Raw genomic sequence first — 13,024 nt, 5'->3', positions numbered from 1 at the left:
CAACAGCTACTACCCATTATCTCTTCTCTATAAAGCATAATTGTACCAGATCCTCAAGGCATCACTTTGTGCAATTCCAGTGACCTGAGCAGAGGTTTTGGCCTGCCTCTACTAGACCTGTCATGTTCCATGCATAAAGCAAGATCATCCTCTCAGCCACTTACTGAGCCCCTTTATTAAGGTTGCAAATAAAGTCAGTAACTGTGATCATGCTTTTGGTTGTTGTGGATCCTGGCTTGTCTGGGAATCATTGGAGATAAACATCTCATTTCAAATAAGCTACTGAGCAGATGGTAATGACTTTTAATCACAAGCAACATGAGGCAAATCTGAAGTAAGGCTCTTGAGATGAACAGTTTGGTACATCATTCCCACCATTTTGAATGCTGAATAACCTTGCCCCACGAAGAGAGCTATGTGTGATTTATGTACACATATACTTCCAGCTAACTAAAATACTGACAGTCGTTAATAGATTTTTCACAATTTTTAATCTGGGCCCTTATCCAATGCTCACTGAAGTCAAAGCAAACCTCTTCTTTCTAAGCCTTCAAAGACTCCATCTGCTGCAATAACAAAGTGTTGTGTTTTAATTGCTGATGCAGAAGTCTGGGAGACCTACAAGAACTTCCTGATCAATACTAAAAAGGAGAGTAGGGGGTAGTTTCTTTAGATACCTGAAACCCTATTCTGAGAAAAAAAAAATAATAATAAAAAAAAAATAATAAAAAAAATAAAAAAAACCCCACCTTTTTGCAAATTGTGTAAACAATACTGAGGGTCAGACACTGACCTTCAGCTTGTGTCCTATGACTGCGTCAGGTTAATTGCATCATGTTAGACAATTCTCTGGTTAGGTCAGTCCTGAGAAGGTAGTAAGGCAGTACAGGAAGTTTTTTCACGGGCCCTTTTTGCCACTGCATTCTTGGAAAGCTGAGGTGCTCTGCATTGAGGATGTCTTTGTGCCAAGAGTGGAGTTCTCGTTTCTACATAATCTCCCTCTGATCCTTGTGATGTTTTCAGAACAGTCCGCTGACCCAATGACACTGCTGGCCATCACGGCGTGACAAGTTTGCTTTGCAGCCCTTGGGCCACAATCTCCTTGCTCAGAAGCTTACACCATTTCTTAACAGTCATGTTTAAATAGTTTTGCTTGAGCCTACTTACAGAGAGATCTATGTTTATGCTCTTTGTAACAGGGAATCAGCGAGAATAGTTTTCAAATGGTTAGCCTGACTAAACAATTATCTGCAACAAAAAAACCTCCATCGTGGTTTACAACATGCCTTCCACAACTCCGCTTACATTTTAACTCCATGTCAATCAGTAGCAATTTTCTCGCTGACCTTTTGTACCAGTGTGGCTTTGCCATTTTATCTTCTGGAGCCGTATTGACACCTTGCTGCCCTGTCCTGCAAAGGTGGCCACCTGTACCACTCCCCAGGGAACCCACGCTCGCAGCTTATGGCAACGGGGAGCATTTCTACAGCCAGATTACAGCTATGTAGAAGAGATCTAAGCAAATAAATTGTCTGATTAATAACACGCACAAGTGGCGTGCAGGGGAGATGGGCAGGCGTTGTGGGGCGCAGGGAGCCCCAGACATGGTGGCGCAGGCTGTGCTGGTGTGGAAGGCGACAGCAGGCACGGTGTGAGCTGCTGACTCAGGTACAGGCTGAAAAACCACACAGGGACCTTGATCCCGCCATGTACAGATGCAGCCATTGACTTCAGCAGGAAGATTTGCTTCTCTTTAGCCCTCAGCTAACCATGTATTTGTTTCCCTATTAAGTGTCTCTTTGTGGTTCTGTCTGTGGGCTCTTGCAAATGAATACATGAAATGCCTGACTGAAACATCCAAGCTCTCGGTGCCTTGCTCAGGCATGGCTTGCTGAAATGCTTTGGGAATGTTGCCAGAGAAACAAGTCCCTATGCATCGGGCCTGAAGAGGAAAAATCACATGCTGTACTTCTGCATGGAGAGAGGTCTATGGGACGCCTGCCCTCCCAGCGCCCTTTCATACAAAGGCGGGAAGATTAATGGACTGAGCAACTAGTCAGTGGAGTAGAATACAGTGGGGTAACAAAGGAACGACGTCTAACATGGCGATGGGTGAGGGGCCACACACCAGTTAGCGCCCCTGTGCCTGGCGGCGCTACCTAAAGCCACCCGCTCGGGACTGCCGGCCTCCCAGCGGGAGCTCCCCCGCGTTGGCCACCGTGCCGCAGCCGCTCCCGCCGCCGGGCTGTGCGGGGGGGGGGATCCCGGCCCGGCGGCCGCCCCTCACGGCCTCCCTCACGGCCTCCCCGCCGCCGGACTACACTTCCCGGCGGCCCCCGGGCGGGGCGGAGGGCGGGCGGTCCCGGCGGGCTGGCGGCCCTGCTCGGCGGGGCCTGCCGGGAGCATGGCTGCCAGGGAGGCGGGCGGCGTCGTGCTGGGCAAGGCCGCCGACAAGCTCTTCTCGCTGAGCGGGCTGTTCGCGGTGTACAAGCCCAAGGGGCCCACCTCGGCCGGCGTGCTCAACATCCTCAAGGAGAAGCTGCTAGCAGGTAGGTGGCCGGGCCGCGGGACGCACGGTGAGGCGCGGACTCCTCGAGTACGGCCTGGAGGCCCGAGGTTGAGTTTTGGTGCTAAAGTGAGGAAATCGCGACAGGAAATCGCGACAGGGAGGTGCGCGTAGGCCCTGCCGGCGGTGCCAGGGCAGGAGCGGGCCGGCTGTGTGTGAACACGCTAAGTTTAGCCCCCGAGTGTTGTGGCCGAGTCTGCCCTGCCCGGCATGGCTGGGGGGGTGTCGGCATGTGTGTTCGTTAGGGTGCTGGAGCCATTGCACCCTCTTCCTCAGCGTTCAGAACACTTAAGGAGAATTGTCTTGTTGTTGTTGTTGTGGGGTTTTTGTTTGTTTGTTTTGTTTTGCTTTTGTAGTAGTTTGCAGCTGTGGCATGGGCCAGACTGGGGGAATGGAGTCGCTTCTGGCTACTTTCTGGCTCGCTGTGTGGAGCTGCTGGGTCCCTGTGAGACTCAGCATGTGGGTCACACAGCACAGTGAGCAGTAAGGCCATATTGACCACAGATGTTTTTGGGGCAGGCATCTTATCGCCTAGAGGTACAGCATGATGTGAGCCTTCGTTTTGAGTGGGGGTGAGATTTGCCTCGGCAGAAAGCTACAGCCCTGCAGTGCACGGTGCACGGGATCCCAGCTTGCCTGGCGAGCTGTTGAACCGGGTCCCGGGGACAGCATGCACCTATCTGCCAGAATGGTTGCCAGCAGCATTTCTGCAGGACAGCACTGGCAGAATGTTCTGCTTCAGTCCTGCTACCTATTGCCATTTAAAAAAAAAAACAAAACCAACCACCAAATGAGGGAAAAGCACAGTGTTTCGAGGCATTTGAAAGTCCTGGGTGTAGTCTGCAGAAACTGCTTTTTCAGAATACAGGGAAGCCTGTGTGTCAGATATTAGGGAAAAAAATATGTTATCATTGCAAAGTGTGAGGGACTATGGCCTAGATTCTCTTTATAATGGATATGGGGACTTGATCATCTAATCGGGGCTTTTGGGCGGTTCCTGATGAAGTGAGAACATACTTTCAGACTGGTGAGTGCTTATTCAGGCAGATCTACACTGAAGTGAACTGTAGTGTAGGCATGGACTTCAGTTCAGCTTTGTATGGAAGAGATTTAGCTGGATCATGTCTGATTCCCTGGTGTGAAAGGCATAATGGAGAGATAATAGAAGTAGGTAAGGAAGCTTAGAGCATTTGTCATATTTAATACTAATAAATAAGGTGCATTGGACTGCAGTATTCCTGGAGTCACCAGCTGCATAGGAAGTATGGTGGGTTGAGATGCTCTGACAGCTTAAAAGCAGCAGTGAGCAAGTTCAGTTCATGGCAGAGTTTCCATAGGGCTGCATACATGCATAGCATGACCTGTTACATGGAAGTAGATACAAGGATTGCTCAGATTATGTAACAGAAAATTTGTGTGTAATAGGTGATTTTTGGAACTCTGCTGCTAGTTCTTGTGTGCTTTGTTATTGAAACTTCACAGGTGAACCAACCCCCTGGTTTACTAGTAGAATTTTCTGTGAAGGTCTGTTTATAACGGTATAATGGTATATAAGACTTGATTAGAATCTAAGTGAAAATAGCTTGCAAATTGTTTAAGGTTGGGAGTAGATCTAGATGAGTCATTGCTCTTATTCAGTACAGCAGTTTCTGCACTACTAATTCATAGTTTAAATAATTGATTTTTATCTCCTTTAGCAGTCTGGAAATATGTGCTATTTTTCCTGTGTTTTGTGGTTATCCTATAATTCTTCCTTTCAATTTCTATTTGCAGAAGCTGGTGTGCAAACAAATGGGAACAAAAGAAATCAAGTTTTGAAAATTGGACATGGTGGAACTTTGGACAGTGCAGCAGCAGGAGTTCTGGGTAATGAAAAATATAAATACAGTCATCAAAAGATGATTTCAGGAAATGTTTTCATGCCTACATGTAATCAGAAGTGAAGGAACAATTTGGGATGCACATGGCAGGGTTTGTGGTTTTTGGGGAAGGACAGGTTACTGTGGAAAAGTGGTCTGGATTAAATTTCCTCTGCATATACTTTTACATGCATATAATATGTTTCTTAACGGAAGGCTAACACACCCCACACCACACCCCCAATTCCTGAAATAACTTGTGGTTTATTATGTGAAAATACAGACTCTTGTGTATTGAATTCTAAATTACCTCAGAAATTGGTGGCTTGTTTTACTTAAGCTGAGGATTTATAGTCATCATAATTTTCTAAAGTGTTTGTTCTAAACTAATACTTTCCTGGGGTTTTGAGGGCGCCTTTTGGGTTGTAATACTCACCAAATGAAAGGTATGTAAGATCAGTTCAGCTGCTGCTTTTTTTGAGGCTCAGTACAGAAACAGTTTTTGCTTCCTGTACCGTCTGTTTTCTTAAAGAAGAGTCATCAAAGAGATTTTGTCTTTTAATTTTCATGGCAATCCATGTATCAAATTCCTTTTTTTTTTTTAAGGAACAGGATGTGTTAATTGCTGGTGTTGAAAACTCAGCTGTGGATATGACTGTTAGGCTGGATTATTCCCGTATCATAGATTGTCAGCAGTAGTTTTGTTGATAAGTAACATGCAAACTACATCTTGCTTAAATCGTAGCCTTGTAGCCCTGCTTGGCTAGAAGGAATAACAGTACTTTTTTTGTATTGAAAATCAACAGGTACAGCTATGAGTATACACTGAAAGTGAAACGACTTAGTTTTGTTGTAATGACTTCTCTCAGGGCGAGCTGTGCTTTTCAGGGGGGTGTTGCTTGCTGAGATTTTTGCTAGTAGGGGCCTGTAGGGTAGTCATTGTCTTTCTCTGTCACCTGTGAACGTTGCAAAATGTAACATTCTTGGGATAGAAGTAAGCACTAACTCATTTTGTTCCAATTTCCTGTACTGTGTGGCCACTTACTGGAGAATACTGTGTGTATTGCTGAAACAGGCATTTTTCATTTACGCATATGTTCCCTTTGAGCGTGCTACTACTCATTGTGGAAAGTCAACAGCATTGATCCATAGGAAAGAAAAATCACTCGTGCTTCTTAATTGCTTCTCCTACTGTTCTCTGATATCCAGCAGTCTCCAAAGCCTGCTCCTGTGGCATGACAAAAAGTACTTGGGCTTGATGTGCTTGGTAAAGACAGATAAGTGCATCACCTTAATATGCTATGGATCGATTAAAAAAAGGCACAGGATCTTTCGTTTCACTGCCATACGGAACACACAGAGAAAAATCAATGGTAGCTAGGTTGAAGAGGAGTGGGAAGGGGAATGTGCCCAGATTTCTTGTGGGTTTGGGTAAGATAATGAGGAGAGAGGGGGGGACACAACAGAAACAAGTTATGCAGAAAATATGTGCTGCTTTTTGGGATAGCGTGGTGGGGCAGGAATCTTTCTTTCATCATGGACAGCAGCATAATAGAAGTAATTATTTTCTGAAACCTCTAACCTTTCTTGATCTGTGCTGCTGTTGCCCAGGTTTTATGTACTGCTTATCTATAACTTTCTTCATGGGAATTAGTTTTTAGGATCATAGAATGGTTTGTGTTGGAAGGGACCTTAAAGATTATCTAGTTCCCACCCCACTGCCATGGGCAGGGACACCTGCCACTAGACCAGGTTGCTCCAAGCCCCATCCAACCTAGCCTTGGAACACTTCCAGGGATGGGGCATCCACAACTTCCCTGGGCAACATGTTCTAGTGCCTCATCACCCTCATAGTGAAGAATTTCTTCTTAATATCTAATCTTAATCTAGCCTCTTTCAGTTTAAGTCCACCCCTCCTTGTCCTATCACTACGTGCTCTTGTAAAATGTTGGTACAGAGTCTTGCTTAGTGTGCCAGGTGTCCTGCAAGTAACTGGCTGGTGCTTTTCGTCAGAAAATATACTTTTATATTTCTTTTCCTACTGACAGCAAATGTAGATGAGGAAGGACCTTGGAGACAGAGGTCAGTGATCCATGGCGTGTGAGTGAAAGGCAGCTTAGAGACCAGGTGGCATGTGATGGCCCTGCACTGGTAGGAGCCTGGAGCGACTGCTGTCTGAGAGGGAAGTCTTTTGTCCTGTCCCCATTTGTGGCTTCCATTGCATGTGAAAGATGGTGGGAGCTAGGACTCAACTTCTTAACATTAGGTCTCTTATTTTAGATACAAGAAGCAAAGAACTGTAGGTCAAGTCTTAGTGAATATCTTCTTTTAATATCAGTCTAAGGCTGTGGTTCCAGTTTAGTCTTTCTTGCTGTAAAATGGGAATTTTAAATACTTGGCTTGTTTCTATGTTGCAGTTATGAATTATGCTTCCATAGTAGAAGAAAAGATGAAAAAGTATAAAAAATTAAAAATGCAGTTAAACCTTGTTGTGCTCTGTGTAGTCTGGCAAGTTTAGTTTATGTTGCCTTTCAATAATACACGTGCTACACAAGCTGATGATTAATAGGGGAAATTGTTAGTGTCTTGTTCACAGAAGCATTCACTGTTTCTTTAAAATTATGCTACTGAATCTCTTGACAGTCTTCAGCAAATTTCAGCTTAGCAGTTATGTTGAAGTGTCAGTGATGTCATCACATTGCAAGAAAAGTGCTTGGTTATAAAATTTTATTTGTGTGCTTATCTCCTTTTCTCAGCTTTGTTGCAGCTCTTTCCTATCTGGCAAATGACAGGAACAGGCTGAACTGAAGGTACACAAAGGCACAAGCACAGGGGCATGTGTGACTAAAAATCCTCAGGAACAAGAGAAGTAATTGAGAATAAGAAGTAATCTGATGAGTCTCAGAGTGTAAAGATTGAGAAGTATTAGGGCACATGTTTTGGTTTTTTTGGTTTTCTTTTCATGTTCATTGTGTTTCATGCTTTTGGTAGCGGCTCCTGGTTAACACAAAGCAGATTTCCTGTAAGTCCCTTAACTCCTGTAGTTTTATTAAAATCAGGGAATCAAGGACATAAGATTTTACGTATTTCATAAGTTGTACACAAAAGTAATTTCCTTATAAAATTTTCATTGTTTCTTTGGATTGCTGTATGTGGAAAAAATCAATAGGAAAGCATATTCAAGGAAAGCACCTGTCTAAATAGCTTTAAAATAAAATACAGCTCTTTCTGTCTCTTATGAAAAGCTGACTGATTGCTGTTTTGTAGAATAGTGGTTTAATATTGAAAGACGCTAGTCTTTACGTATGCAATAATAAGAAGGTTTGATAATAAAAGATTTTTGACAGAGGGAATTGGACATTTTGATTATTTGTTTATCAGGCTTACAGCAAGAAAATAAATTTTATTATGCTATCTTAACTGCATTACTCTTGGTCACTATCAACCTTTAAAAGGGCTATTTAGTTACAGTGAAGGCTGGATTCATTATTAGTGAGCCATAGCCTTCATCAAACCAGAGACGGAGTTAATTGCACTATCCGTTTCTGTGGTGATTAAAAGTCAAATAAATCTAGAGGTTGAGTTAAAGCATTTTAACAATAGGTGAAGCTTTTTATCTTCTGCTTTAGACATTTTTTTCCTTTTACTAGTCTCATATTGTTTGAACATCAGAGATACTTTCTCGTAAGTGTTGACGCTTTTCATATGCTACCAGAGCATGAAAGGCTGTATTTCTGACCGGTGTAATATGTAGTAGTGATTGGTGTTGAATAAGGGAACTGCAGAGCTGGTTTTGAAGTGGAATTTTTTTCTTCTTCTGTCTTTTTTAGTGGTTGGTATTGGAAAAGGAACTAAAATGCTGAAAACTATGTTGGCAGGTTCCAAGGTAAGGAATGCTAAAAGACTTGTATTAGTAGGGGTTTTTGTTTGTTTTCTTTTCTTCAAGTGAAGACTGCATCAACATACAAACATCTCAGCCATCCTGCATATTTAGTATAAACATATTCTTTGGTTCCTTTTTGTATTTAGTCAGAAATTCAATATTAAGATTGTATGTCCAGAATGGTTATTTAAAAAATTTCATTTGTCTTGGTTTTTATACAAAATGTTAATAAACACCAAATTCCTATTTTACTGGAGGATTTTTATACTACTTAGTGTGTTTTTTACAAAAAGGGACAAAAACTATAATGAAGGTGGCATTTTAAGTGATGTTTTCAGGATATAATTGTGTATGACTACTCAGTTTTTGGTTATGTTCCTTATGTGTAGATAACTTAATTGCTGTTTAGCTTGCATTAACAGACCATCTTTGTTTCCTTTCTCTCTTTTTAAATACCTTGAGGCCTTAAGAGGCACCTTGTGGAATTAAGTGTTTTGTAGTTGTGATAGTGTCTGTCATTCCAGATTGTAGCTCCTGTAGATAAATGCTCTACAAGTGCATGGATAGGCACGTGTAAGAAGCCAAAGGTAGCAAAAGCCTTGTGGCTGCATGAGATAATCCAGACTGGAGCCTTGACAGATGGTGATCTTGTTCATGGCTGCTTTTGATTAGTTGTGCTTTGTCTTTGGTGAGTGTGTTTCAGATTGTAGGTGTTACCTACACAAACAAGTGCATATACTCCCAAGAATAATCTACCAGTGTTGATTCCTTCTTCGCAAGTAAAATCCTGTGGTTTTACCCATTGTTTTTAAATGAGAAGTTTAGGAAAGAGTGGCAGATGCAGAAATCAATTAAGTCTTCCAAATTTCATTTTAAACTTGGGGAAAGTCAATAGCAGACTCAGCAAATTGATAGCCTTTCTAATGCATTTTTTATTCTATTTTTCCCATTCTCTTCTGGTGTAAAGGCTTAAGCTCTTTACAGGTGCTGAACTGATAGCCTGAGGTAGAATGAGATTGACAATCTTCAGTTCAACTCAAAGGCAAATAATTTGACAGAAGAGAAACAACCAGGATAAAAGGATGTAGCTATAAAGTCTGATCCAAAACTTACTGTGGACAGTGTCAGTCCCTGCACTGACTGTAATGGGTTTGCGTTTGGTTAATAGGACCGGATATCAGAGGCATCTGTGTTTTGAAACATGCAGTAAGCAGCTGCAGCTGGATTTACAGTGGAATTGTAACCAGTTACCACCTGACATCTCCTTTCAAAGAACTTTTAAGTTAAAGGCATTGAGATACTTCATCTAAATTAAGTCATCGTAGCTAAATGTGTGGAAATTGTTGATTGAAAACCACGTAAAGCAATTGAAGTATCTCTTAAGTTGATGTTCTCATGTTCACAGTGGAAACACTGTGATAGATGACGTAGTTTCTGCGTTTTTGGCAAAACAGAGTATGCACAGGGTCCTTGGCAACTTCACCATAAAGTTCTGTAGACAATGGGAGTGTTACCTAACCAAACATTTTCCCCAGATAACTCAAGGAGGCTTATAGCTGCTGCTGAGGGGCAAGAGAGAAAAACACAGAGGAGAAATGGGCAGTGGGGCCAGTCTGGTAAGCGACCCCAGCTAGATCCATCAGCTCTCACCTGGCTTTAGACTGGTGTAGGCTGTGGGCACTTGATTCATTGAGGCAAACAAAATTACTCCTTAGAGCAAATCAGCTCTTTCACTGCAACTGTTTGTGTGTTCTGATGTGGCAGTGTGAGGTAGCTAACATCTGTGCCAGGTGGCATGGCGGTCATGAGCCTTCATTGGGAGCTTGCTTTGTTTCTGCTTTACTGTTTTCTATTTATACTTCAATAAATTAGGCATGCAGTAATTTGAGAGGCTTAAGGAAGTTGAGTAATTTTCCACAGATATCTGCCTACTTGTTTTTTTTTTGACCACACTGACAGCAATATCTCGTAATGTAGTGAGAGATCTGATACAGACAAACCCATGACTGTCTGATTAGGTTTGAGTATCTTTTTGCATCCCATGCCATGTGCTAGGATTTTATACTCTTAATTTATCTTTTTTACCATTGTGGATGCTGAAGTGTTTGTTGAAGTGTGATGTTTTTCTTTTGTTCCTTTTATTACTATGAAGATTCAGATCAACTGTCTGAGCCTCCCTGGTTAGGATTTACTGTTTGGCTATAGGAATGTGTCTTGTAAAGAAATAGTTCAGTCTATCATTGTTGGCAGCAGAGCTGTGCTGAATGGCCAAAACGTATGTTACTGCAGTAAACTCCATATGGTGGCTCTGCCAGAGATTGGACTATTTCTGATTTTTTCCCAAACGTTGTGTGAAACTTTCCTGACTCTGTGTGGCAGCTCCGAACATTATCACTCGATTTGCATCTTATACACATTATACAAGGAGTGTTACTCTTTCAGTGTAGATCTAGTTCTCCATTGGTTTGACCTCCTTATGAATTAAATCAAAACAAATAGAAATGTACAGCCAAGGGCGATACCTACTTAGTGTTCCAGATTTCTCATTGAATTCTTAGTATTTATCCAGAAATAAAAATGTGAGCAGGCTATCTTAGGTTTTGTTTGCTTTATTTTGTTTCAGATGCTCCAAATGAGGAGGAGAAGCTGAATCCTCTTGGATCTGGAATTTAAATACTGAGCATTTAATACATCTTTCATAGGAGAATCACTTTTCCTTCCTGCGTTCAGGGACTTGGACTTTGTCTTAGTTAGACTTCTTGTACTGCATTATTTTGAGAGAAATTGTTTTATTGTGTTTGCAAAATAAAGAATGAGAAAATATTTTCTGCTTCACCAGTAAAATGAATACGATGGGGCTGGACCAATTTTTATTGTGGTTAATTGTTTCTGAACAACTCAGTCTTATGGGTGACTAGTCTGTCTCAAATGCAGTGTAGAAGTGGGTTTTTTGGGGGGGGGGGAAATAGGTTAGAAAATGTTAGCTAGCAGCACAGTTTCCAAAGCAGTAATCCAGTTTTATAACCTCTCATCTACCAGAATGTGTTGTTACATAGAAGCAAATGAGGGAAATGTCAGAGAAGAAAAAAAAGAAGAGCAGTAAGCAATGAAATTCTTCATTATTCCAATAGTTTCCACCAGGAGGACATGTCTTCCAACACATACAGCCTTTAGTTTTAGGTGGAATAAAACAGGATAATTGAAATTTTCAGATTTCAGTTCCATGCTTAATTAGCATATTTTTCAGTGCAATAATGTCTGAGTTCACCCTAAGAGAATTGAGCCATACTAGTGTGAATAAAGCCAGAACTTGGCCATCCATCAAATGTGCTTGAAATCACTGCCTTTCAGTAAGCAGAAAGTGTGGTCTTATTGGTTTTATCTGAGGATGCAACTTCTTGTCATGGTCCGCATACAATCTGAAACCCCAGGTGCTCAGTGATGTGAGGGGAATTGCCTGAGTACTTTGCACTGGTTGCACAAGCTTGGGCAGGGACTAGTTAAAACAGAAGATTTAATGTCTAAAGTTGTGGCTTCTCAAAGTGAAACACTATAAAAAAAATGAAGAAATCACTGAATAGAGTAAAACCCAAACTCCAAATGATCACAAAGACTAAAAAGAGATGGGCAGAATGAAGATATGTCAATGACCTGATATGTGACAACTGTTCTATTATAATTGTTAACATTTGAGTTCTTATGAATCCTGGATGGAAAAATGAGTGCTAGTTCAGTGATCAGGTCTCAAAACTTGCCAGTCACACTTGCATCCTATGAGAGAAGGCTTGCCTGAGCAGGAATTCATTCGAATTACATAAGAGAATTTCTGAGAGATATGTAAATGACTTGCAGTGTGATTCTGGGATTAGAGTTTGTATGTTGCAAAATTGTTTCTCTGGAGGGTTGGCAGCAGATGCTGCAGAACAAAATGTCCGTAAAGGTTTACCTCCTGTGATTATCTTGCTGTCCTAAAAGTTAGGCTTCAATTTGTATTCTTCTCAAACATAAAGCTTCTCAAACATAAAGCTTGCTCGCTTTCTCCATTAATTCGTGTTTTTTTTTAAAGTCAGTCCTTGGCTTCCATCTTTTGGCGATGAGTTCCATGAATTAATGCATTAAAAAGCACATCTAGTAGTTCTATAAGGAGCAGAACTAATGAAGCCTTTTCATGTGACTTCGTTTGTTAACAGCTCGTTAGACACCAGAGCCCCACGTGGACTCTCTGGTATCCAGTAATACACTGGAGGCTCCCTCTGAAGCCTTTTTCATAGTGGAAGCTGCAATATATTTATTTCCTCTATCTGCCTGTTTTCAGGAGGCTTGTAAGAACTCGGCATCTCTGAGTTCTCTATTCTTCTGCCAGCAGTTGTGTGTTTGCACATTAACATGCACACCATGATGGTGCAAGTGCTATTTCTTTGGAAATCCTAATTTCTTTCTAAAGAGTCTTGCTGTGTTTTTTCGTGGGTTTTTTTGTTTGGTTTTTTTTTAAGCATTTCAAAAGCCATTTGTGCTCCAGTTCGTATATTTGAGTCATGACTGCAAGAAAATTGAGCTGACTTTCCTTTTGAAGGATTGTCTTAGTGGTGTGCATTCTCACTTTTAATCTTAAAAAATTTTCTATATAGTATCAGCTGGCTGAGTTCTTTGTTTCATCTTGCTTTCTTTTGGAGCTGGTGAAACCAAAACTACTTTTACAGTAGGTTTTGTATCATA

General features: G+C 41.6%; 1 protein-coding gene across 1 annotated transcript in view; it reads left to right on the top strand.

Annotated features, from left to right (window-relative positions):
- Positions 1–2,363: 2,363 nt before the first annotated feature.
- The window catches only part of TRUB1 (TruB pseudouridine synthase family member 1), a 31,006-nt gene continuing 20,345 nt past the window's right edge, over positions 2,364–13,024 (top strand). The window contains 3 exon segments of the mRNA XM_056351798.1: positions 2,364–2,549; positions 4,340–4,432; positions 8,256–8,311. Coding sequence (XP_056207773.1) covers positions 2,405–2,549; positions 4,340–4,432; positions 8,256–8,311 — 294 coding nt within the window. The 5' untranslated portion in view covers positions 2,364–2,404.

The sequence above is a fragment of the Falco biarmicus genome, chromosome 9 (assembly GCF_023638135.1).
Source record: "Falco biarmicus isolate bFalBia1 chromosome 9, bFalBia1.pri, whole genome shotgun sequence".
Classification (NCBI taxonomy): Eukaryota; Metazoa; Chordata; class Aves; order Falconiformes; family Falconidae; genus Falco; species Falco biarmicus.
This window is presented reverse-complemented; position numbering and strand designations above follow the sequence as displayed.